This window comes from Schistocerca nitens, chromosome 3, assembly GCF_023898315.1.
Source record: "Schistocerca nitens isolate TAMUIC-IGC-003100 chromosome 3, iqSchNite1.1, whole genome shotgun sequence".
NCBI lineage: Eukaryota > Metazoa > Arthropoda > Insecta > Orthoptera > Acrididae > Schistocerca > Schistocerca nitens.
The window spans coordinates 552,972,843-552,999,077 of NC_064616.1; the positions used below are offsets into that span (position 1 = coordinate 552,972,843).

Sequence of the window (26,235 nt, forward strand, 5' to 3'; positions counted from 1 at the left end):
AAAATGCATCAAAATAACCCTCATAGTCTTCAAGAACTGCAGCAAAGCATTTTGAATGAGATGGCAGCAATTCCAGCCATTCCTGCTTTGATCTCCCTTCGGCAACTTGTTGACTGGGACCCAAAAGTGCCAAGACATGAATTGTGGCCCCTTTTGATGTCTGATATAGTCAGGTTATTACTGTATTTACTTTCCTCCACTGCGTTTCTCTGCACCTTGGAACTCTGTTCTCCAGGCCACTTTTATTTGGCCCACCTCATACTATGTGTTAAAGTAATAAAGTTACCAGAATAAGATTTTCACTCTGCAGCGGAGTGTGCGCTGATATGAAACTTCCTGGCAGATTAAAAATGTGTGCCCGACCGAGACTCGAACTCCGGACCTTTGCCTTTCACGGGCAAGTGCTCTACCATCTGAGCTACCGAAGCACGACTCACACCTGGTCCCCACAACTTTACTTCTGCCAGTATCTCGTCTCCTACCTTCCAAACTTTACAGAAGCTCTCCTGCAAACCTTGCAGTTTGGAAGGTAGGAGACGAGATACTGGCAGAAGTAAAGCTGTGGGGACCGGGCATGAGTCGTGCTTCGGTAGCTCAGATGGTAGAGCACTTGCACGCGAAAGGCAATGGTCCTGAATTCGAGTCTCGGTCGGGCACACAGTTTTAATCTGCCAGGAAGTTTCATATCAGCACACACTTCACTGCAGAGTGAAAATCTCATTCTGAAAACATCCCCCAGGCTGTGGCTAAGCCATGTGTCTGCAGTATCCTTTCTTTCAGGAGTGCTAGTTCTGCAAGGTTCGCAGGAGAGCTTCTGTAAAGTTTGGAAGGTAGGAGACGAGACACTGGCAGAAGTAAAGCTGTGGGGACCAGGCGTGAGTCGTGCTTTGGTAGCTCAGATGTTAGAGCACTTCCCCGCGAAAGGCAAAGGTCCCGAGTTCGAGTCTCGGTTGGGCACACAGTTTTAACCTGCCAGGAAGTTTAATAAGGTTACCCTGGACAGATTCTTCCAACTATTTCTCGGTGGAGCAGCAAATGCCAGTAGCACATCAAGTACATAACTCTGAAAAAATCAGCTATGGCAAAACACAGCACTATGAATTAACTGAAGATGATGCTTGATCAAATGTAGAGGCTAGCATCAACTTCAAATTACTGGGACTAAGTAATCAAAGAGGCCATGAAAATCAGAATGTGCACCAACAACATTACCAGAGATACAAGCTGCTCTTTTAGCAATGTGTTGAAGTGGACACTGAATAGCAGGAGACTATAGAGGTGTACATTCCATGCTGCACATTATGATCAGAACAACAATGCTGCAGATAATGCATGCTATCTCCTGTAGTAGTGCATACTTCATTTTTTCATTTGCAACATTTGGTCACCTCTTTGCCAGTCACTGGCTTCCCTGGTGGATATTGTTAGAAGCTCAGAATTTTATACACATTTAACATTCCAAGTTCACTACAGATATTTGATATACAACAAACTGATGGTGGTAAACTTTGTAGTTATAATTGCATACTGCTTTGAATATGGTTTCTGGTGACATTTTTTAGAAATCTTCAGAAATGGGAAATAAGATAAGGTACACAAAAAGTTGCATGTTACTTAAAAATGTAGTTTTTATGCAGTTTAATAATACTGATATAATAACCATATGTACAAGTGAGTCTTGAGCTATTAAAACTATATGAAAAAGCTGGCTCCAAATATAGATATCAGTTTGTCATAAAATGTCAGTATGCTCTCCAAAGGTGAGCAGATGTATAGTTTTAGATGACACATACAATATATGTGATAGTTACATCATACTTCAGTGCAGCACCAACCTTCGTACTTAGCTTGAAAACCTTTGTGGCGGCCTTGTGGGTTTGATGATACATAAGTTATTAGCATTCTGCTTCCTGTTGAAAGTATTGCATTTGTGGGTGGATTGTCTGGACAGTATCTTCCTGCAATAGAAATTTCTTTAGAAACAATTGGTTCTCTTAATGCGAGCAAAAAGAATAATCATAAGGAACCAATGTTATTACTTCAGTTTTATAAATGCTTGACATTCTCTCATGCACAGAAACCCAAAACTACTAAATTTTCCCCTCACTTATTCTGGTGACTGGATTCATTTAAATAATGAGCATCTTCAGATCATGGTGCTTAGAGAGCAACTAGGTATTTGCAGATGATTTGTAGAGATGAGCCACACATGCAGTGTTCTCCAATCACTATGATCTGCATATATTCATTACTTTAATAAAAGTGGTGATCAGAGTCAAAACATAGACTGATTAAACTGTAATAACAGGCCTTTCAGAATATTTCAATTTTATTTATTTGCAACTAGAAATTTAGTAAAAGTAGATTGTCCACTGCTCACTGTACTTCCACTATTGTTAAAGGGATGTGAGTAACATGAATTGTTGAAAAACTTATCTACTTCATAACCTAGTTACTACAAAGTTGAATTAATGATTCTTTCTTAGCTGATAATTTATTTCTTACTTCACCATTTTGTGTAGGAATACACATATCATTATATACAGGTAAGGTACATACAAATAAGCTATTCCAAACCACACTAGATAATCCTGAATCTATTTCTGTATTCCTTCTACAAATTACAGGGAGATTATAATTAAACTTTCAGTATTTAAGCCAATTTAGATGCAAAACTATTAATTGTATGGGCACAAAACTTTATTGGAATGATGTTCAGACTGTGTGTTGCAGGATGTGGGGTAGTGTTGGTGTCATGACTTGTGATTCAATGCTGTTGTTGGTTTGGCAACTTAGAGTTGAAATGGAAGCATCAGTATGCATTACAGTTGGAGGAATTCAGTGTGGAGCTGGAAAAGGTGAGCAGGGCTGTACTTATAAAGCTGGTTCATGAAAGCAACGGCAATAGTGCTGCTGCTCTTTGTGAGTATCAGTGCATTAATGTGATATGGATTTGGAAGTTTGAATTAATTGGAAATTTGGAAATTTCTCCTGTGAGAGTTCAATGGCTAGTTGAAGAAGATACTGTTGGCATGGTTGAAAGTGCCAGACATGATGTACAATCATCAAGCAGTGCACCAGTGTCATAACGCCTAAACATTCAACCTGAGATGTTCAGGCAGCAGTACAGCTATCTCTAGTGCAGTTCCAGGATATCATGGTTACAGACGGCCATCACATTGAGTAAAGTTTTTAACCTGGGATGTAAATTTGGTATGCAATTAATACATGTTACCTTCTCATTTGGAAATTAAAATGTGTTTCTTTCAATGGTTTATTTGTTATTTCTCTTCCACATGTCTTTAAAACTGTTTCCACGAAATTTCATTGTCCTAAAATCACTCATTTTTAATGTGGCCTCTTAAGTAGGAAAAGTTTAAATTACAACTACCCTATATATTATTTCATTTTGAACTAATTTGTGTATATGATTGGAGTGACTAAGGTAGTGAGTGCCGGTGTAATAGGTATATGTGGTGATCAGTGAGCTGTCCAAGATGATTTTACTCATTGTTGTCATGGGTGATAGATATTATAAATGCAATTTACAAGAACTGGTAATTATCATTGTTTTGGTCAATGGGGAGGGAGGGCAGTGAAACTGGGGAAACTGCAGGAACATACAAACAGTAAAATTTCTAAACTGTTTGCTTGCCTCTGTGTTCACGTATATTAGAAGAGGACTAATGTCACTATTACAAATAGATTTTGTGAGAACTGTGCAGTCCAGCAAACCCTGTGATGAATGTTTACTGCAATGGTGCTTGAAGGCAAATTTACATTTTCAGTGAGAGAGATTATTGGCCAAATATGGTGGCTTGTATCCTTGGGTATAGCCCAAATACTATAAGATATTTCCTAATAATCCTGACTAACATTATAGGAACAAAACTGGTCTTGATTTATGCTGCAGTAACTATTCAGTCAGAAAAGATTTCTTATCTGTTGCAGCAGGCCACATATGTTACTGTCATTTGGAGACAGTAAGCTGATCTTTGGATCATTGGCCCCATTACTGATACATAGCAAATGCCCAGTAGGGTGGAAAATCCTTGGAAGGACTGTGACACCTCTCAGAGACTCATAACTCAGCATCACTAAAGTTCTGTTAAATTCTTTCATTATATTCACTGGCACCATTCCAGCATGTCTTTAACCTGGTATGATGCCTAAAATAACAGACCCGTCTTTCAACAAGTCAAATACAGATGTTAAAATTTCAGCATATCCACACTCAGTGTGTCATCCTTACTTTATCTTCAGCACAGAACTTTCACCATAGCGTTTATTGCTCTCTGACAGTGTTCCTTGCAAATATAGTGTGTCTAAGTCATGCCTTCAGAGGTTTTTGTGTTTAATTTTGCACTGCTGTGTGAGAGTGAATGACACTTTTATCTAAAAACAAAAATGATGCAAAGTGATCTACTTTGGCAAATAAGGTACTGAATAACTTAAAGTAGCACATTATGTAAAATGTTTACAGATAGCAGTAGCTGGTAAAAATTAAATATTATAAGAATAATTTTCAGAAGTTTCAGAAGTACAGCATGCAACCATAATGTCCATAAAATTAAGGAGATTCTCATCAAACATATAAACATGTACTGAAAATAGTATATTAAGAGCAATAAATGACGAATTACAATACTTTCATTTCTTCTTTAGCAAAATATGTAAATCATTGATGCCAGTATTTTAGACAGTCTAAATAATCTAAACCAACATAATAATGAAGACAATAAAACTTGTTTACCTATAAGAGGTGATTTTTGCCAATAACCATCTCTTATCTCTATGTAATCAGAACAGCAATTTTCATTGGGATACATGTCTATACTTGTAATGTTAAGAATGATTCGTTCACCATGTGTTGCTGTTATTCTCCACTCACAATGTTCTGGTGTTACAGAAGCTGCTGCAGTTGGATGGAAACCTGGAGTTGAAAATGTAGCTGAATTTTCTTGATAAGTTCTACCACAACCTATAACACAAATTTAGTAAATCAACATTTTTATATTTATAAATTTGAAAATTTTGGAATAATTATTGTGAGTTAAGATTGGTATACAATGTCAGATGCATAGAGTCTAGCACACACCAACATTATGAAGATAGAGATATATACAGGTAAGTTTTGCAACACTGGTCCATTTACTTAATATTTCTTTTGAAAAATATTTTCAACTGCAGTTGAAACAACTTTACACTTTATAAACAACTCTTCAAATATAGTTTCTTTGTGAGAACCTCTGCACCTGGGTACATTATCTTTCCATGTCTGTAGAAGATCTATCTCCAAAGGAAATGGCCACCTTTTCAGTTCAGTAATCACATGTGAAAATAAGATGCTGTCACAGAGAGCAAGGCAAGAACTACTTAAGGATTATAAGATATTCTGCAGCCAAACAGTCAGTACTAATAAAATAACAATAATAATAATAACAATACTTTACTCAACATAGAATGATTCACTGCATATGTACAAAAACAGCAAATGTTACAATTCCTTATAAATAACATGATAATCTATTCTTCTAAATTTGTCACTGATTCACAAATGATAAAATTACAAATACATGGTTTCCTGAATACTGTTAATATATTTTTTTCCAAGCACTTCTTACTCTTCATACACTATGTGATCAAAAGTACCCAGACACCCCAAAAAACATACATTTTTCATATTAGGTGCATTGTGCTGCCACTTACTTCCAGGTACTCCATATCAGCAACCTCAGTAGTCATTAGGCATCATGAGAGAGCAGAATGGGGCACTTCGCAGAACTCACGGACTTCAAACGTGATCAGGTGATAGGGTGTCACTTGTGTCATATGTCTGTATGTGAGATTTCCACACTCCTAAACATCCCTATGTCCACTGTTTCCAATGTGATAGTGAAGTGGAAACATGAAGGGACATGTACATCACAAAAGCGTACAGGCTGACCTCGTCTGTTGACTGACAGAGACTGCCGACAGTTGAAAAGGGTCATAATGTGTAATAGGCAGACATTTACTCAGACCACTACACAGGAATTCCAAACTGCATCACGATCCACTGCAAGTAAAATGACAGTTAGGAAGGAGGTGAGAAAACTTGAATTTCACGTTTGAGCGGCTGCTCATAAGCCCACACATCACACTGGTAAATGTCTCACTTGGTGTAAGGAGCATAAACATTGGGCAATTGAACAGTGGAGAAACATTGTGTGGAGTGACAAATCACGGTACACAATGTGGCGATATGATGGCAGGTTGTGGGTATCGAGAATGCCTGGTGAACGTCATCTGCCAGTGTGTGTAGTGCCAACAGTAAAATTTGGATGCGGTGGTGCTACGGTATGGTCATGTGTTTCATGGAGGGAACTTGCACCCCTTGCTGTTTTGCATGGCTTTATCACAGCACTGGCCTACATTTATGTTTTAAGCACCTTCTTGCTTCCCACTGTTGAAGAGCAATTTTTGGATGGCGATTGCATCTTTCAACTCTATTGAGCACATGCTCATAATGCACGGCCTGTGGCGGAATGGTTACATGACAGTAACATCCCTGTAGTGGACTGGCCTGCACAGAGTCCCAACCCGAATCCTATAGACCACCTTAGGGATGTTTTAGAATGCCGACTTCGTGCCAGACCTCACAGACTGACATCAGTACCTCTCCTCAGTACACTACTCCGTGAAGAATCGGCTGCCATTCCCCAAGAAAACTTCCAGCACCTCAGCACCTAGTTGAACATATACCTGCGAGAGTGGAAGCTGTCATCAAGGCTAAGGATGGGCCAACATCATATTGAATTCCAGCATTACTGATGGAGGATGCCATGAACTTGCTAGTCATTTTCAGCCAGGTGTCCAAATAATTTTGATGACATAATGTATATGCATATTCTTATGTGTAAAGAGTGTTTTGTAGCAGAAAGCAGGAATTTCTTAGCCTGAAACTTAAGCTTTGTTGGGAGAAGAGCCATAACCACATTGGGCAGTGCATTGTTTAATTTTAATCCTGCATATTTTGGACCCTTTTCATAGAGTGCTGTCCTGTGTCTGGTGACATAAAATGTTTCTTTATATTTGGTATTGTACAGAAAAGGCATCCAGCCACCCCTAAAACTAACATCGCCAAATCCGTTGTAGCCATGCTGACTCTGCGATCGGTGCAGAACTATGGCGAAAGTGAAAGAAATTCTTTTAACAAGCAATATGGCTTCGACATTGTACATGTTTACTATGGTTAGCACACCAGTTTTTGGAAACAAGCCATGGCTTAATTCCTTATATTTAGATGCACAGATGATTCTTATAGCACTTTTCTAAAGTACCAGTAACTTATTTAGATTTGCTCTGGTTGTTGCTCTGTAGTTCAAGTGTGATGAAAATAAAGTATGGGTTTGCAGTGTTTGGCACAAGAGTGTCTTTGCAGAACTTGGTAATCATATTGATTGAAATTATAGTCTTAGATAACATACACACTAGTGAGTCAACATGTGTGTCCCCTCTTTTTTTACCAATTTATTGGCAATGGCTAGTTTAATTTGTTAAACTCCATGAGACACGTCATAGTCATGCTAACATTTAGTTGACTTTTGTTAAAGTATTGACCAATTTCATATGTCAAATATTTAAAGTGGCTCTCGAATTCATTAAATGATTCAGTCTTACAATTGATGGGCATATCATCTCCATATAGAACTACTTTTGAACTTAGAGAGAAATATTTCATGTAATTTACATTAACAAAAAGCAGAAAAGGATCCAGTAACAAGCCCTGTGGCACCTCATACTTTTATTTAGTGATTTTAGATATGTAAACTCCACTTTTAGTCTAAATAGTACAAACTGATTTTAGTTACTTGTGTAGGACTATGTTACATCATATGCAGTGCCTCTGTTGCAAATGTTCCATAGAATAGTAATGTTCACACAGTCAAAAGTTTTCTCAAGCTATAGGTAATATACCGTTGCAAATGTTCCATAGAATAGTAATGTTCACACAGTCAAAAGTTTTCTCAAGCTATAGGTAATATACCTGCAAAGTTCCTTGTTGTTGATGCTACTTAATACCCCTTCAATTAATTGAGAAGCTGCTTTGCCAGTTCATATACAGTTTAGGAATCCATTCTGATTCTGAAGCATTAGATTGCATTTGTTTGATACAAACTTTGAAAAGCACAGGAAGTATCAAGATTGGTCTGTATTTTTCAGTTTTGTATTTGTCACCCTTTTAAAAGATCTGTGTTACCTGGACTATTTCTAGTATATCTGGAAGTTACAATATCTTACTCTATTAAATTATTTACTGCTACAGACAGAGGTACAGAGACACTTTGTCTACACGCCTTTAATACATTAATACTGAGGTCATCATACCCTGAAGAACTGCAGGATTTTAAAGACCTAATGATGCTCATCATTCCTTTGGAATTTGTGGGTGCTAGATATATGCTATGTTCAAATGGATTCCCTTTAAAATTTTGCTGCAGCTCTTTATTTTTGTTATAGAAGGCTCCCCCTACTGAAGAAAAGTATTCATTGAATATATCTGTCATCTCAATTTGCTCTTTTATGAATATCTCATTGTAGGTAATAATAAAGTCCACACAGGATCTGTCTCTGCACATTCTAAATCTGTTTATCACTGCAGTAACATGGTGTGAAGGCAGAATATTGTTTGCTGTGTAGTTGCTCCTGGTCTCTACTAATTAATCTTTATAGAGTTCTCGATAACTTTTGAATGCTTCTTTTTGCTTGAGATATTCTCTGTCTCATTCAACATTGCAGTAGACATGTGCTGCATTATATTTGTTATAGGAAACATTTTCTTTATTTCTAAGTCTTCTGCTCAGGTTAGAAGAAATAAAGTCTGCTGAAAATTTTATAATTCCCAAAAAAAAAAAAAAAAAAAAAAAAAAAAAAAAAAAAAAAAAAAAAAGATGAAAAGGCCAGGTTTTGAATGTATTGGAGGAAGTGGAAATCTTTACATACAAAAAAGATAATATACGGTCATTTGAACTTAAAGCATTATAACTATTTTGATTGCTCACGTGGTTAACTATACTGTAATGGAGGTACATTGCAGCATAGTGCCAACATTATAGTTATTGTTTGCCAGGGCTGTCAACATTTCCGGGTTGCCAGTGAAGGCAAGGCCTACTTTTGCAGCCGCATGGGATTAGCCGAACAGTCTAAGGTGCTGCAGTCCTGGAGTGTGCAGTTGGTCCCAGCGGAGGTTTGAGTCCTCCCTCAGGCATGAGTGTGTGTGTTTGTCCTTAGGATAATTTAAGTTAAATAGCGTGTAAGCATAGGGACTGATGTCCTTAGAAGTTAAGTCCCATAAGATTTAACACACATTTGAACTTTTTTTTTTGCCTACTTTTGCAAGCTACACATCTCACGTCTGGTTTGAGACAGGGAAGAAGCCAGTGTGCTTAGTTCATTCTACTTTGTACCTATGGCCCTGCAGTATTTCATATTTCCATGACTGACTATGTAATAAGCTACATCTTCAAGATAGGTTTTTGAAAAAAGAAGTTCAAATGTGTGTGAAATCTTATGGGACTTAACTGCTAAGGTCATCAGTCCGTAAGCTTACACACTACTTAACCTAAATTATCCTAAGGACAAACACACACACCCATGCCAGAGAGAGGACTCAAACCTCCACCGCGACCTAGGTTTTAGCCTTCAGCTGCTGTTTCTTGTTCTTACACAGGGTGGTTATTCTTAATGTGCAGCTACTCACGGAGGTCCCGTGTGGGCTGTAGTTATTGTATGGCAGTGAAACTTGGTAGATATGCTAACCTACTTATTTTGGAAAAAGTTAGTTCAAAATATGGCCACCAGGTGTAAATCTTGCATTCTGCAGAATCCCATCGACATTTCCAGTGCTCATATTGAAGAACTTGTGTAAGCTCTGGTTAATAGTAAAATCAACATTATGCCTCTCTCACTTGTTTGGCCTTTTCTGCTTGTGTCCCATTCCTAATTAATTACATATGGAAACATTTATATACATCTTTCTTGCATTCCCAGTGCTAAACTTGCCCCTAGTGGCCAAAATTGGAGTAAAGTTTACAATCATAATTAAGGTTGCATCTGAAGATGTGGCTATAAGCCATGAAACTGGTAGTGTGGTCATTTAAAACCAAGTTTTACGAGCTTGAAAGAGGGTTTTCATTAATTATGACCTTCAGAAGCTGCATATACATTTCAAATAAATTAGTTTGTGATGTCTTAAAAGGCTTTCATTTGATTTTTTGTTGGAAAACTCTTCCTCAGTATACTTTTGACCACAGGAAACTGTTACATGCAACCACCAACATAATGTAAGTACAGGGTGGGGCAAATAAAAGTGGCCTGGAGAACAGAGTTCCAGGGTACAAAGAAACACAGCGGTGGAAAGGAAATATAGTACTAACCTGACTATAGCAGATGTTGATGGCACTTTTGGACCCTGGTGCGTGGGAATGTTTCAGAATGTTTTTCGATTTGCTCAAAACAGATCCTGCCTGACACCATTCTCAGACTAAGCATTGTATGGCACTCTTTACTGTCATTTTGGCACCATTACACTCTTCAGCAAACAACTGATTCCACTGTTTCCACGACTTTGTTGTCACATAACTTTCCACAATAAATACCCACTGATCCACTGTGAGCACCATCATTCCCATTGCACAGCTCCACTCACACTAACTTAGCCCATACTATGCTCTGAGCTGGCGTGGATCATGTGGTAGGCATACACATGGTACGCACATCATTGGGTATAGTTATATGCATACATTCAAGTCCAATCGTATCCACTCATCTGGGCCACTTTCGTTTGCCTCACCCTGTACAGGTAGACATCCACTCACAATGCAGTTCATTAGAGCACACTGTGTCAACGGTCATGAAAGTGACAATATCGCTTGTGAGCCTTGTTCAGACTGTCAGTTTGCCTCAGAGGATGATTTCAAGCTTAGGCCATGCATGGACTGTCTCTTCATGGCAAAACTGATTAGTACAGTGTATTTAAATGTAATTAATATAATTAATTAATTTCATTGTTTTAATTAAAATAACGCTGAATCCAATGTCCTGACAGAACTGCAGCCACAAGCAGTGTATCTTGGCCCCTAGTGTAAATAGTGACATGAATTTGCTGCCACTCTTATGCAACCCACAAGGTGAGAAATGCAGAGCTCGCCACTGTGGAGAGACTTTGCAGGTGCGCTGTGCTAGTACTGATAGTAGTAGTAGCTGTTCATTAGAGCACACTGTGTCAACGGTCATGAAAGTGACAATATCGCTTGTGAGCCTTGTTCAGACTGTCAGTTTGCCTCAGAGGATGATTTCAAGCTTAGGCCGTGCATGGACTGTCTCTTCGTGGCAAAACTGATTAGTACAGTGTATTTAAATGTAATTAATATAATTAATTAATTTCATTGTTTTAAATAAAATAATGCTGAATCCAATCTCCTGACAGAACTGCAGCCACAAGCAGTGAATCTTGGCGCCTAGTGTAAATAGTGACATGAATTTGCTGCCACTCTTATGCAACTGACATTGTAAAATGAATGAAGAGAGTAGCACTAGCTTTTTATATTATGAAATAACTTCAGTGCAAGAATTTATAAACAGAAACGTGTTGTAAACAACGGATAAAGTGAATGAGTTTGTACTGCTTTTAACAGACTGGACTTGTATTCTGGAAGATGGATGGTCTAATTCCCATACAGATATCCTGATTAAGCTGTTGTATTGTTTCTCTAAATTCCTTCATGTACACGACAGGGTATTTCCTACTAAGAGTCCCCAATCATCTACTTGTACTACCTTAATAACTAGACCTATAAGTATGTAAATATTTGTGTATAAAAATTGTGATTTTTATTCTTAAACTATAATTACATAACATGCTAAATATTCTTCTATATGTGATCCACAGGTGAATAAAACTACTACTTGTAAACCCATCCATATTGTTTTCTTTAGATTGTCTCAGTGAGCATGAATCCTAACTGATTGTAAATGAAACTATAATTTGTGGGTATAAGTCACTATTTGATAATTATTTTGCACCACACTTTTGATGCAGTAGACACAATTTTGAAGAAGAATAGTCATGCCATAGTGAGATATTGAATACAACAGACATGGTATGAGCTCAGTTTGATGCCAAAGGTCTGCTTCATTGTCATATAATTCTGGCATCAACTTTGTTATCATTCAACTATGAGTGTGTAGATACAGCTATACAGGGTTATTACAAATGATTGAAGCGATTTCACAGCTCTACAATAACTTTATTATTTGAGATATTTTCACAATGCTTTGCACACACATACAAAAACTCAAAAAGTTTTTTTAGGCATTCACAAATGTTCGATATGTGCCCCTTTAGTGATTTGGCAGACATCAAGCCGATAATCAAGTTCCTCCCACACTCGGCGCAGCATGTCCCCATCAATGAGATCAAAAGCATCGTTGATGCGAGCTCGCAGTTCTGGCACGTTTCTTGGTAGAGGAGGTTTAAACACTGAATCTTTCACATAACCCCACAGAAAGAAATCGCAAGGGGTTAAGTCGGGAGAGCGTGGAGGCCATGACATGAATTGCTGATCATGATCTCCACCACGACCGATCCATCGGTTTTCCAATCTCCTGTTTAAGAAATGCCGAACATCATGATGGAAGTGCGGTGGAGCACCATCCTGTTGAAAGCTGAAATCGGCGCTGTCGGTCTCCAGTTGTGGCATGAGCCAATTTTCCAGCATGTCCAGATACACGTGTCCTGTAACGTTTTTTTCACAGAAGAAAAAGGGGCCATAAACTTTAAACCGTGAGACTGCACAAAACATGTTAACTTTTGGTGAATTGCGAATTTGCTGCACGAATGCGTGAGGATTCTCTACCGCCCAGATTCACACATTGTGTCTGTTCACTTCACCATTAAGAAAAGTGTTGCTTCATCACTGCAAACAAGTTTCGCACTGAACGCACCCCTTCCATGAGCTGTTGCAACCGCGCCGAAAATTCAAAGCGTTTGACTTTGTCATCGGGTGTCAGGGCTTGTAGCAATTGTAAACGGTAAGGGTTCTGCTTTAGCCTATTCCGTAAGATTTTCCAAACCGTCGGCTGTGGTACGTTTAGCTCCCTGCTTGCTTCATTCGTCGACTTCCGTGGGCTACGCGTGAAACTTGCCCGCACGCGTTCAACCATTTCTTCGCTCACTGCAGGCCGACCCGCTTATTTCCCCTTACAGAGGCATCCAGAAGCTTTAAACTGCACATACCATCGCCGAATGGAGTTAGCAGTTGGTGGATCTTTGTTGAACTTCGTCCTGAAGTGTCGTTGCACTGTTATGACTGACTGATGCGAGTGCATTTCAAGCACGACATACGCTTTCACGGCTCCTGTCGCCATTTTGTCTCACTGCGCTCTCGAGCGCTCTGGCGGCAGAAACCTGAAGTGCGGCTTCAGCCGAACAAAACTTTATGAGTTTTTCTACGTATCTGTAGTGTGTCGTGACCATATGTCAATGAATTGAGCTACGGTGAATTTATGAAATCGCTTCAATCATTTGTAATAGCCCTGTAGTAGTGCAGCAGCATGTGAGTTTGTGAAAGAGAATGTCTAAGCAGTGTTCCACGTTTGACCACTTAACTCGAGAAGATGCCAACCTGGAGTCAGGTAAGCTCCACAGAACAGTTGTTTATTTTTCTCACCAAGAACTGGATGACAGCTCTGTTGTAGCATAGAGTGCTCTATTTTTCTCCAGTCTTGTGATATCTGCCATATTGGTTGTTGCTGGTGGAACAGAGTAGTGCATCAGGTCTCTCTCTCTTGGCACAGCTGAGGATGGCAGAATAACTACGAGCCATATCCTAGCGAAAGCTAAGCCACTGAAATCCAATATTAGCTGGGAGGAATGATATGGCTTACCTTTATTACGTCAGAATTAGGAATTCATGAATTTTGGCAACCTATAGAGGAAATACCATTGTGGTTCTGAACACAGAAGACCACCACCTGAAGGTGCTGAATACTATACACATCGGAAGCTTAGATGCAATCCACACAGATCACTTTAAGAAATAAAAGGAAGTTAATAAAGGAATCTGGTATGCGAGAAGAAGCTGTGGATTGCTGAAGATACTCAAGGAAGCTGTTCCTGTTTAGATTAGATTCAGTTTTCATTCCATAGACCCAAAAATGAAACGATTCTTGTGGGTGTGGAAGAAGTCAGAAAGTATCACATAAAAAACACAAAACATTTGAATACAGTACTCACTACTCTGATCATTTGTCAGAAGATTGCCAAAATACATGAATACATTACAGCACACAAACAGCTAATATTTACAGAATTAATACACTATCAGAATGAAACATAGTTATGCCCTTTTAATAGATTCATCATACACAAAATACCTAATCTTGACTGTTGTGACCAAGTGCTGTCAAAACTGAAATCTAACAAACATTTTTACTTTAGTTGGTCTAACAGGCCCTGAATATTGTAACAGTGACCTATAAAAATCAGGTTGTTAACTCGCAGTCATTCTTTGAGACCCTCGGGTTAATAAAAATAAACCAAAATGACATAATGATTAGTCTGGACCTTGGGTCACTTTTTATGAGGGTGAAGTATAAGTCACGCTGGATTTTTTGGTACAATAGCTTAAACCTGGGTTTGTAAGGTGTTCCACCATGCGCTAATGACAATGTACTTCCTGTACTGCAATGGATATTACATGTTGACGTAACAGAGCCACGGGATCCCCATTGTCTCCAGCCGACGTGAAATTCTTCATGGAGCATTTTGAGGAGCAAGCTCTGAATTCTACTAGGTTGCATCCATCTTGCTTCCTACGGTACGTTGACGACAGTATTCTAATATGGCCTCATGGTGAAAATGTAGGGGAGATAGGGGCACTCTGAACCACGGGGCACAATGAATCAGGTAGCATAATTTCAGTATAAGGTGGTAAATTATTTTTTCCTCTGTGCATATGTTGTCAGTACTGCTCTATCGACTGCCATTTGTTTTCTGCAGTGCAGGATCTACTTCCTGCCATTAGTGTTGTACTGGCGATATGTTAGTTTCGCGACAGTGAAGTAATTTTTGGAGACGTAGATAGACTGAATTTCGTTCAATCATTTGTCACCAACTTTTAGGGAAAGGTCATTGTAACAATATCAATACTGCATTATATATATATATATATATATATATATATATATATATATATATATATATATATATATATAAGCTTTGTTTGAAATATGTACTGTTGGGGCATACTGAACCAAGCTCTCCCGGGGCACAATGAGCAATGGTTCGTTGTGCCCCAGGGTGGTCCATTGTGCCTGAGGAATATTTTAATTGTCCAATACAAGCACACTGTACTTTGCTTCCTTAGCATGGGTAAATAGATATGTGTAGGTATTTAAGGCTTTGAAATTACAGACGTTCAACAGTCCTGTTTTATATTATCACGTTTGAAGATGGTTCGTTTGTACCGCAGGAAAATGGACAGAGGTAAAACTGACCACAGTGTTATGCAAGAAGCTATACAGGATGTTCTTAATAAGGGTATGGCAGTTCACCAAGCAGCTAAATCTCATTCAGTACCTTACCCTACTCTTCGATGATATGTTCAAAACATTAAATGTGGTTCCAGTGAAAGATTGACACCAAACTACGAAAATCGAAAGGTATTTTCTGTGGAGCAGGAGAAAGAATTAGTGGAGTATTTGTTGCATTCTTCTACGATATGCTTTGGTGTTGACACTACAACATGCAGGCGCTTAGCAAGTGAACCGGCTGTGAAAAATTGTCTGAAATATCCTGAGAACTGGATGGAGGGAATGGCTGGTGTAAACTGGTTCCATGGGTTCATGAAACGAAATCCCAGTTTAAGTATCTGAACCCCAGAGGGCTGCATCTTATCAAAAATGTTCAAATGCGTGTGAAATCTTATGGGACTTAACTGCTAAGGTCATCAGCCCCTAAGCTTACACACTACTTAACCTAAATTATCCTAGGGACAAACACACACACCCATGCCCGAGGGAGGACTCGAACCTCCGCCGGGATCAGCCGCACAGTCCATGACTGCAGCGCCTGAGACCGCTCGGCTAATCCCGCGCGGCTGCAGCTTATCCAGAGCAACATCCTTTAATCGGTATAGTTCCGAATTTCTTCAAAAACTTGAAAGACCTTTACCAGAGATACCCTACTTTCACTGATGGTACAAGGGTTTTCAATCTGGATGAAGCAAGTACCTCAACTGTACCAGATAGGCTTCCAAAGGTAGTGGCACAAAAGGGAAGTAAACAGATTTTACAAGCAACTAGTGCAGAACGTGGTGTCGTAGTGACCACCTGTTGCATAATCAGTGCAGGTGGTACTTTCCCCTGCCCCAGGCAATGATATTTCCTCGAGTACATTTTAAACAACATATGATAAGTAATGCACCAACAGGCACCCTGGGGTTAGCAATGAAGAGTGGCTGGCTGAATAGCGAACTTTTTGTGGATGTCGTGAAACATTTCATCCACAAATTCAGTAGTAGCAAAGACAATCCTGCGCTTCTAATTTTAGACAATCATGAAACTCATCTGTCAATTGAGGTAATAGATGTAGCAAAAGCCAATAGGGTGCTTATGCTAACCGTACCTCCACATACCTCAAACAAACTGCAGCCTCTAGATGTAGGAATGTTCTCTTCATTCAAGGAAACTTATTACTCAGCATTAAATTCAAAACTCCTTCACAAAAAAGGCACTCCTCTCACTACTTTGATGTAGCTGTATGTGTCAAAATTGCTCACGACAAACCAGTGACACCCACTAACATATGTTCGGCTTTCAAGAAATGTGGAATATTTCCATTTGATGAAGACATCTTCACTGACGAAGACTTTATGGTCAGTGAAGTAACAGACAGGGTCGTGGAGGCAAACAGATCAACTTCAGATGTTAATTCTCTCCATCATATCAAGGATGCACGATTTGCAGGACAAGCCTCAGTCGATGTCAGCCAGCCACAAGATGTGCAGCAAGCAGGACCATCTGCAGTACTTAACAAAATGGTTCAAATGCTCTGAGTACTATGCGACTTAACTTCTGAGGTCATCAGTCGCCTAGAACTCAGAACTAATTAAACCTAACTAACCTAAGGACATCACATACATCCATGCCCGAGGTAGGATTCGAACCTGCGACCGTAGCGGTCGCTCGGTTCCAGACTGTAGCGCCTAGAACCGCACGGCCACTCCGGCCGGTAGTACTTAACACCCAAACAGCTTTTCCTAATGGAGTTTCTCCTGAGATAATTCGAGGATATCCAAAAGCAGAGAACAGAAAGAAGAGCAATAAACGTAAGAGACGACGAAGTTTAATTGCAACTGATACACCGGAGAAAGATTTGTTGCAAGCCACAAAACATCCCTATAAATAGGTCAACCGCAAGCTTTATGAGCAGGAATCAGATGACGACATTAGTGAGGCGGATTATGAAGAGAGCGATGCCAATGTGGATGTGTCTGGTGAATCTGAGCACAACTTTGAAGACTTGGACAAATTACCAGAAACAGATGATTTCGTTTTGACCGAATTTGAACTGAAAAACAAAACACCAGTTTTCTACAGGCGTATTGTGACGAGCCAGTTATTCGACCACCACTGACCAGCCGTTTTCAGTTGGTGAGAGATCTGGAGAATGTGCTGGCCAGGGCAGCAGTCGAACATTTTCTGTATACAGAAAGGCCCGTGCAAGACCTGCAACATGTGGTCGTGCACTATCCTGCTGAAATGTAGGGTTTCGCAGGGATCGAATGAAGGGTAGAGCCACGGGTCGTAACACATGTGAAACGTAACGTCCACTGTTCAAAGTGCCGTCAGTGCGAACAAGAGGTGACCGAGACGTCTAACCAATGGCACCCCATACAATCACGCCAGGTGATACGCCAGTATGGTGATGAAGAATACACTCTTCCAATGTGCGTTCACCTCGAAGTCGCCAAACACGGATGCGACCCTCATGATGCTGTAAACAGAAGCTGGATTCATCCGAAAAAATGACGTTTAGCCATTCGTGCACCCTGGTTCGTCGTTGAGTACACAATCACAGGCGCTCCTGTCTATGATGCAGCGTGAAGGGTAACAGCAGCCATGGTCTCCGAGCTGATAGTCCATGCTGCTGCAAACGTCGTCGAACTGTTCTTGCAGATAGTTGTTGTCTTGCAAACGTCCCCATCTGTTGACTCAGGGATCGAGACGTGGCTGCACGATCCGTTACAGCTATGCGGATAAGATGCCTGTCATATCGACTGCTAGTGATTTGAGGCCTTTGGGATCGAGCACGGCCTTCCGTATTACCCTCCTGAAACCACCGATTCCATATTCTGCTAACAGTCATTGGATCTCGACCAACGCGAGCAGCAATGTCGCGATACGATAAACCACAACAGCTATAGGCTACAATCCGCCCTTTATCAAAGTCGGAAACGTGATAGTACGCTTTTCTCCTCCCTACACGAGGCATCACAACAACGTTTCACCAGGCAACGCCGGTCAACTGCTGTTTGTGTATAAGAAATCGGTTGGAAACTTTCCTCATGTCAACACGTTGTAGGTGTCGCCACCGGTGCCAACCCTGTGTGAATGCTCTGAAAAGCTAATCATTTGCATGTCACAGCATTTTCTTCCTGTCGGTTAAATTTCGCGTCTGTAGCACGTCATCTTCGTGGTGTAGCAATTTTAATTATCAGTAGTGTATCTTTCTCAGGTAAAGGATGAAGCTTTTGTTCCAGCTAGCAACATACTTTACATGCTCCCGTGACATGCTACTGATGGTGTGACAAAGAGACCAAAATCGTATTTCAAATTTGGAATCAGGTTCGAGTCCATGGATCTTCGGTAATTCCAAAATAAGTTACATGACAGTGTGCGAACAGATTTAATTATATGATTCACACATGGAATAAATGTAAACATTATGTTTAAAGTACATTTACACTTACTTTGTATGCTAAATAGGATCTTTCAATGAACGTGTTTAATGTGGTTGATTGTACCCCACATATAAGGCCATTTGAAACTTGAATGATTGAACTGTAACATCTGTAAACCACAACTCTGTAATAAAATTATTGCATGAGTAACACGAAGAAATATTTTTTATGGTTCAATGTGCCCCACTCTCCCCTACTGCAGCAGTTTGTAAACCGCCTGAATGGTGTCCATTCCTTTATTAAATTAACTGTCGAGATAGAGAGGGATAGCAAGCTTCTGTTCTTGGATTTTTTAGTTGAGTGGAAGACACATTCAGTGTACAGGAAATCTACGCACACTAACGAGTACTTCAACACCCTGTATACATGGAAACGGTTCTGGGCACGTTAGGACATAGAGTCTGAATTTCAGCATTTGAAGAGCGTGTTCAGGGAAAATAGTTACAGCAAGAGAGAATAGAAAAAGTTTTATGGTGCCACTGATGAAAGACGTCTCGTGAATCGGCAGAAGAGGCCACTCAGATTGCATTTCTCAGATACTGTGGAGCAGCAACTAGCAAGGTAGGTGATGTGTTTCGTATCCCCTGTGAATGTGACAGCATTTACATATGATGAACTATTCGCGATATTGCTGAGTGTTGTGCAGAGCACTGACGACCTTCTAAACGAAGGGAACTTGATAAACCCGCCATGACTGAATGTTGCCTAGAAAACGGGGATAAAATACAATTTGAAGAGACGAAGCATTCTGTTATAAAAGAAGCGGCCGGAATTAGAATAAGCAGCAACAATTTTAACACAAGACCAGAAGTACACTCTTAGCAGGGCATAGAGGTAGGCTCTGGTCATTGAATAAAAGAAAAGACAGATGCTTGGTGCTTATAGGAGGGCGGCGGGAGCAGCAATTTCAAACGAGGCGCCGGCCTCTCTCGCCATCTGTCATTCATTGCAGCGGTGAACTAAGCTGCTATGAGCTGCCCAATTTGCCTACCAAGCTTGCGTTACTTCCGCCCTATCTGGGAGGTTAAAGATGCTGGTACTGCAAATATACGAGCATAGCACAGTGCCAGCACCCGTAATCAGTGATTTTAAATCCTGATGACGATGGCAGAGACAGTTATCGAAAGCTCAAATATTTTATTCGGAGTGACAAGGCTTGTAAACCGAAAGTGTTTGATGAAACCTGCACAGACTCCTGACAATATTCAGCATATTCACAATCTGATTTTGTATGACAAACACATTAACGGTGAATAAACTGTCAACTCGTTTGGGAGTAGGAGTAGTGAGCATGTACAGAATATTGAGAGACTTGAAGCTGAAAAATGTTCGAAATAGGTGGACTCCGAAAATTTTGACAGATGCTCGCAAAGAAACACGGAAGACAGTGTGCAGCAAACCATTGGAGCAGTACAAGAATATTGGTGGTGGCTCCCTTGGAAGAACTGTGATTAGCCCCGGATCTATGGTATTTCCGAACTAGGGCAAAAACTTGGTAGTGGCGCCCCCCCCCCTCTTCCTCCCACTCGAGCGTTTGAGGTAGGACGTCAAAAATTTAGAAAAAAAAAGATTTTTCAAACTTTTTCAAAAATATGCTCATTTTGTAGCGCACATCTTTCTGAAGAGTTTGATATATAAAACATATATGTTCGAGGAAATTTAAGAAATGTCATTTGGTCTTAAGTGTGCCAAAGTGCAGTGCCATGCCTCTTCGCACAGCAGTCTTCTTTCGCACGTCGCTCTGTGGATTTAAAACGTGTGTATTTTGTAATGGAAGCCATCAAACCTATATTCAGGACAGTGGAAATTACAATGTCCTGTGGTGCCTCTCCTACTTCCAGTTGGTCGGTTTGACATCCTAGCCACCTTAAAAAAAAACTCACAATTAATAGTGGGTGAGATTATTTGCGGCCGAGAGAATAAGTCTTCAGAAACTTTGCACACTTTATTTCCTGTTAGCTAATAACTTTCTCTTTTGTGTGACATAAAATGAAATATAGGAAACACAAAACCAGTAAAGACAAGAGACAAGCAAAACTGTACATATATCTTCAATCCTTAGGTCCCAGCATTTTTTCTCTCTAATTTTGCTATAGCTTTACGCGGCATGCTTTTCTTTCTGCGAAAGTATCTATTACCTCATCAAAGTTCGTCCAACTTCTTGCTACATGAAAAATCAAAAAGTCCTTGTCTAATAGTGAAAAAGCTGATACTACGAATAGCACCCAAGAGTGGTGTGGTTTCTTGATTTGATTACGTCTGTTTTGTCACTGGCTGCTTGATAAAACGAAATAGTCCTTTCTAATATTGCAGCAATTGTAACATGCGTCTGTTTTGGCACAGTTGGTCATTTTTATCTACCCCATTTACATAAATAACACGAAGATAATTCAAGAAGTACCAATATCAAATGCCTATTAAGCCTACTACAAGCAAAAAGTTATACGTTAGGAAATAGTTTCACATTTCATTCAGATGCTCCATCTCAAGCATGAGATGGGAAAGAAGTAGTAGTAGTAGTACAAACGTTTTATATAATTTGGAATCGTCATATTCTTTCATATAAGTTGTTGCCCCCATTTCATCTCCTTTCTCGTTCTCACAATCAATCTTGTTACCACTAATTCTCTAACTATTCCTGCCATTGCCAAAACTTATTCTCCGGTTAACTTCACTAACCCTGCCAGAATCACCGGTTTAGTTATCCTGCGTTTATTCTCCCCATACAATGCGTTTTCTGCGCTATTTCGAGAACAGAACCTAAGCGGCTGCTAATGGAGGACTGTACAACTGGCTCTTAATAGTTAGTGTAGCGATCTGGCATAAATTTTCTGTCTAAATTTCTTTTTCTTGTATACACCGAGAAGATAATATGTAATTTTTCTTGCCTGTCACTCTGTTAGTCTTTTATTTCCGCTCTGGTAGTATGAATCTATGGATTTCGCTAATAATTATAACAACGCTTATCATTCGCACATCCAATCTACCACATCAATAGCGACTGGAATTCGTCAGTTCGGGTTCATTGGGCTCAGCACGTCCCCTTTTGTCTGCGGGAAAGCTTCTTTATTTCTTGATGCGACGGGCATTCCCCTGGCAGAGACATCACGTCCATTATGCACACATTCAAAAATCAACTGATGATTCGTTCAGAAATCAACTTAGAATGTGTTCAAAAATGTTCAAAAACCAACGCTAGACAAACGTGCGCTGAATGCTAGGCGCTTTGTGAAAGAAGGTTTTTTCCTTCAATAATATATCGCCGCTCGGGGCACCGGGGCAGTTTCCCTGGTTCCTCCCCACCCCCCCCCCCCCCACCCCCTTACAGATAACCTGGTTGAATCACTGTGAACTGAAGACGAAAAGGCATTCAATGGAATGGCATCATGCAAATGCATCGAAGATGGCGCAACTCAAAACTGTGCCATCAGTAGGAAAAGTGATTGCTGTTGTGTTTTTGATTCAAAAGGACTATTGCTTGTGGACATCATGCCACACAGAACCACTATAGATTCTAATAAGTATGTGGCAACTCTTAAAAAACTTCATGTTCGAGTGTGTTGCGTTCCAAAATATCAGAAAAACACTCAATGCTTTGCTGTCATGATAATGCCTGGCCACATGTCAGTGAGAAAACCACCATTGAGATCACAAAGCTTGAGTGGCCGACACTGAAATACCCACTCTACATCCCTTGTCTGGCACCGTGAGATTACCATCTCATCGGTAAACTCAAGGAATCCTTCGCAGAACATTTGAAGATGATGACGCCTTTGTGAAAGCTGCTTAACAGTCGCTCAAGCATGCTGTTCTTGACTTCCACTGTGCAGGTATAGAAGCCTCAGTTCCACTGTGGCATAAGGCAGTTGAAAGAGATAGAGCTTATGTGGTAAAATTACATTTTGTTTAATAACTTACATTTCATACAATATAATAAAACTTTATTTCTGTTGGAGTCACGGAGATTTATTGGTTTTCTGACTATTCTCTTTAATGAAACTGATGTGCATAAGCTAAAAACTTTCGTTGTAGTAGCTTCCAACCAATCAAGGATCACTCCACTAGTTTTGAGACTACGTAGGGTTCTGATGACTGTTAGATTAAAACATCTTTTGAGAAATGAGCGAAAAATTTCAAATTACCGCATAAACTAAAATTTCTCAGCTTTCTCTTGATCTGTGTACTTGTCGTGACATGAATTGTGATATACATTGCTGACATGCTGTGAGTGCAATATCTGTGACGTAACCAGAGACTTGATTTCGTTCTTAGGGTCCAAGGTGAACAGCTGTGTGTCTTTCACTTTTGTAGATATTGGTCCAGTGAAGTGTTAAGTCTACCGTATCGTGTCATACCTCATTTATATCGTACTCACACTGTACCCAACTTTCACATACTCTTAATAATAGCAGAATACCTGTCGATATTTAAATATATTAGAAACATTAGAAGGCCTTTGAATGATTGTTGAAATCATGTGAGGCATCTGAGATGCTTATACATTAGTGCCATTATGGTGGTATTGCTACATTGCTGGAAAAGAATTTTCTGCAAAGTTTCTGATGTTGCGCAATAAGCCGTCAAGGGGCCCAAGATGGATGCCTTAGTAGCTGTAGTGTCGTGAATACAGGGAAGGAGGGGCGAGTGGCCCCAGTAACGGGCAAGAAGCCTATACTGGTGGAGAGATAGTGGGGTAGTTTCAAGCAGTACGTTTCTGGAGTAACCAAGGAGTGCTTTTAATGTTCAATTTAAGACTGACAGAGAGGGGAACAGTAGAGATTAATCTAGGGTAGTACATCAGAAATGTAAATTATTTTCTGAAACAAGCCAGATTTAAATACATCAGAATAAAGGTGGGCGAAGAACCGACCAATGGAGTGTTCCTTGATGGGTGAAGGCAGGTAGGAAGCGACACTAGGTCGTCGCTGATGACAGAACAGCAGAGGGTTCCGCTGGAGAGACGCTAAGTGGACTGACTTTGACGTTTGTATGTTACGAAGCGAGCGTCTTGGAACGGTGGCAAACACTTCAGTAGGGTGCCACCATTCATCTCGGCGTCCTAAACTTTATTACTTGCTTATTGAGCTCTGTGTGGGGCAGAAGATAGGAGTAGGTAGGGCACATGCTGATATTTTTGCATCGAGAGCTGCATCCTCAAGCCAATGCAAAGTTAGCGAACCATAAAATTATCTACGAGGAACTGAAAGAAAGTCTTGAAAAGGAGAGTTCAGGAAATAGTTCTGTGCTGACGGGGGAAGTAAATAAAATGAAGAAGGATACGTCTGGAATCCAGGAAAGAGTGTAATCACTAGAGGAAAGTGCTAAGGGACAAAGCCTTCCCCTGAATAGCGCTAACTGCTTGGTTATCTTGATAGGAAGATTGATCCTGAAGGTAAGGTAGCCCCAATGGTAATGATGTTCAAAAAGGAATGTACATGTCGGGTACTTATTAACTGTATGGTAGAGAAAAAATCGATGGAGGAGCAGTGTCTTGGAGCTTCTCAGGGGTGGGCAGATAAAGCACTGGAATTACGCAAAACGTTTGAAGATTTGCTTAAGCAGTTCAGTTCTAAATACCAGAAGAGGAAATTATGGAGACTTACCTGAAAGTATGTCAACTTACAATTAATATAATTGTATACAACAAGGTAGAGCATGTGGTAATCGACTTGGATAGCATAATACTGGCTATCTCAGAATCTATACAAAAATATTTGAAGGACTAACAACATTTAACAGAGATGCCAGTGATAGGAGTCAGTGTCATATGACTGACAGCCAAATTAAGTAATCCCATTAGAGAACTTGTATTCCTGAAGTTTAGCATAGGAGAACTGTGATTGGAGCATGAGATTCTAGTAGTTTCTGAGCAGAGTATGAATGTTATTTTAGGAATGGACTGTATGCTGAAGTACGAAGTACAAATTAATTGTGATGTATGATGTTTACAACTGTAAGGCGATTTAATATTTTTTGACACTTCATTTACGTTGCTATCAGCAGCTGTTCATGTTTTCATGAAATATTTCAATTTTCCCTCAAGTCACTAACATAAGTTTTTCTTAATTACCCTGATTAGTTTCAAGCAAGACTAGACCTCATAACGATCAATTTGATGCCCTATTTGCTATTTTCCACTCTTTGCTCGCCCATAAAAATTCAGAAAATATCCATTGTGTTAGTTTACCTCAAATTACTAACTAAAATACTCCTCCCGAACAGGCCATGAAGGCCCAAAGGTATCGATAGGCCGCCGTATCATGCTCAGCCCACAGGCGTCACTGGATGGTCGGCACATCACTCTCCCGGACGTATGTCAGTTTCCGAGGCCGGAGCCGCAACTTCTCATTCAAGTAGCTCCTTAGTTTGCATCACAAGTGCTGAGTGCACCTCGCTTGCCAACAGCGCTCGGCGGACCGGATGGTCACCCATCCAATTGCTAGCCCGGCCCGACAGCGCTTAACTTGGGTGATCTGACGGGAACGGTTGTGACCACTGCGGCAAGGCCGTTGGCAAATTACTAACTAATTTTTCTTAATTACTCAGCTTACTTTTAAGTAACTAAATATTTTTTGCAAAACCAGACATCTGAATGGTAAATTTTATACACCATTTGTGAATTTCCCACTCTTTGCTTGACTGTTGTAATTTGCACAAAAATCCATTTTAGGGAGTATTATTTTTGCTGCACTCAAATATTTGACCATTAGGATAGAAAAAACTATGGTCTGTAGCGCCAACAATATTGATAGTAAGTTTTTCAAGTTTCAGCATGCTTGACCAACTGGGTAGGTTATAATTCTGTTGTTTGTTGATACAAGTACCATACAGACTAAGGAAGCACTGTAGCTGAAATGGTGAAATGAGAACTTTTCTACAGGACCAATGTATATGATTATAAGTAGGAATAAATGCAAAACAATAGCTAGAACGTCTGCAGCAGTCTTAGGGCAGCTCTTCAACTAAAACATCAATAATTTGTTACGTTGAATAATTGGGTTTTCGGCTGTTTGTTCATGTTATTCTCACACAATATTTCGATGGCCGTATTCGCTGTCTTCTTCAGGTGCTCCCTGAGATTGGTCTTTGGGAGGATCAGATCCAGTATTTATGCCTGAATGGCGGTAGGTGCTCTGTTTTTTGGTCCACGCTGCGTCAGATGCTCCATCCATAGTCCACTCCCAGCAGGAGCCGCTCTAGTTTTTCTCTCTTGTGGCTGGTACTCCAA

At 40.0% G+C, this 26,235-nt stretch overlaps 1 protein-coding gene across 2 annotated transcripts in view; it reads right to left on the reverse strand.

Annotated features, from left to right (window-relative positions):
- LOC126248459 (tolloid-like protein 1) overlaps nt 1–26,235 on the reverse strand; it is a 600,069-nt gene that overhangs the window by 172,636 nt on the left and 401,198 nt on the right. For both annotated transcript variants that reach the window (XM_049949462.1, XM_049949461.1), the window contains exons 7-8: nt 4,754–4,981; nt 1,836–1,958 (exon numbers count right to left, since the gene is read on the reverse strand). In XM_049949462.1, coding sequence (XP_049805419.1) covers nt 1,836–1,958; nt 4,754–4,981 — 351 coding nt within the window. The remainder of the gene's footprint in view (nt 1–1,835; nt 1,959–4,753; nt 4,982–26,235) is intronic.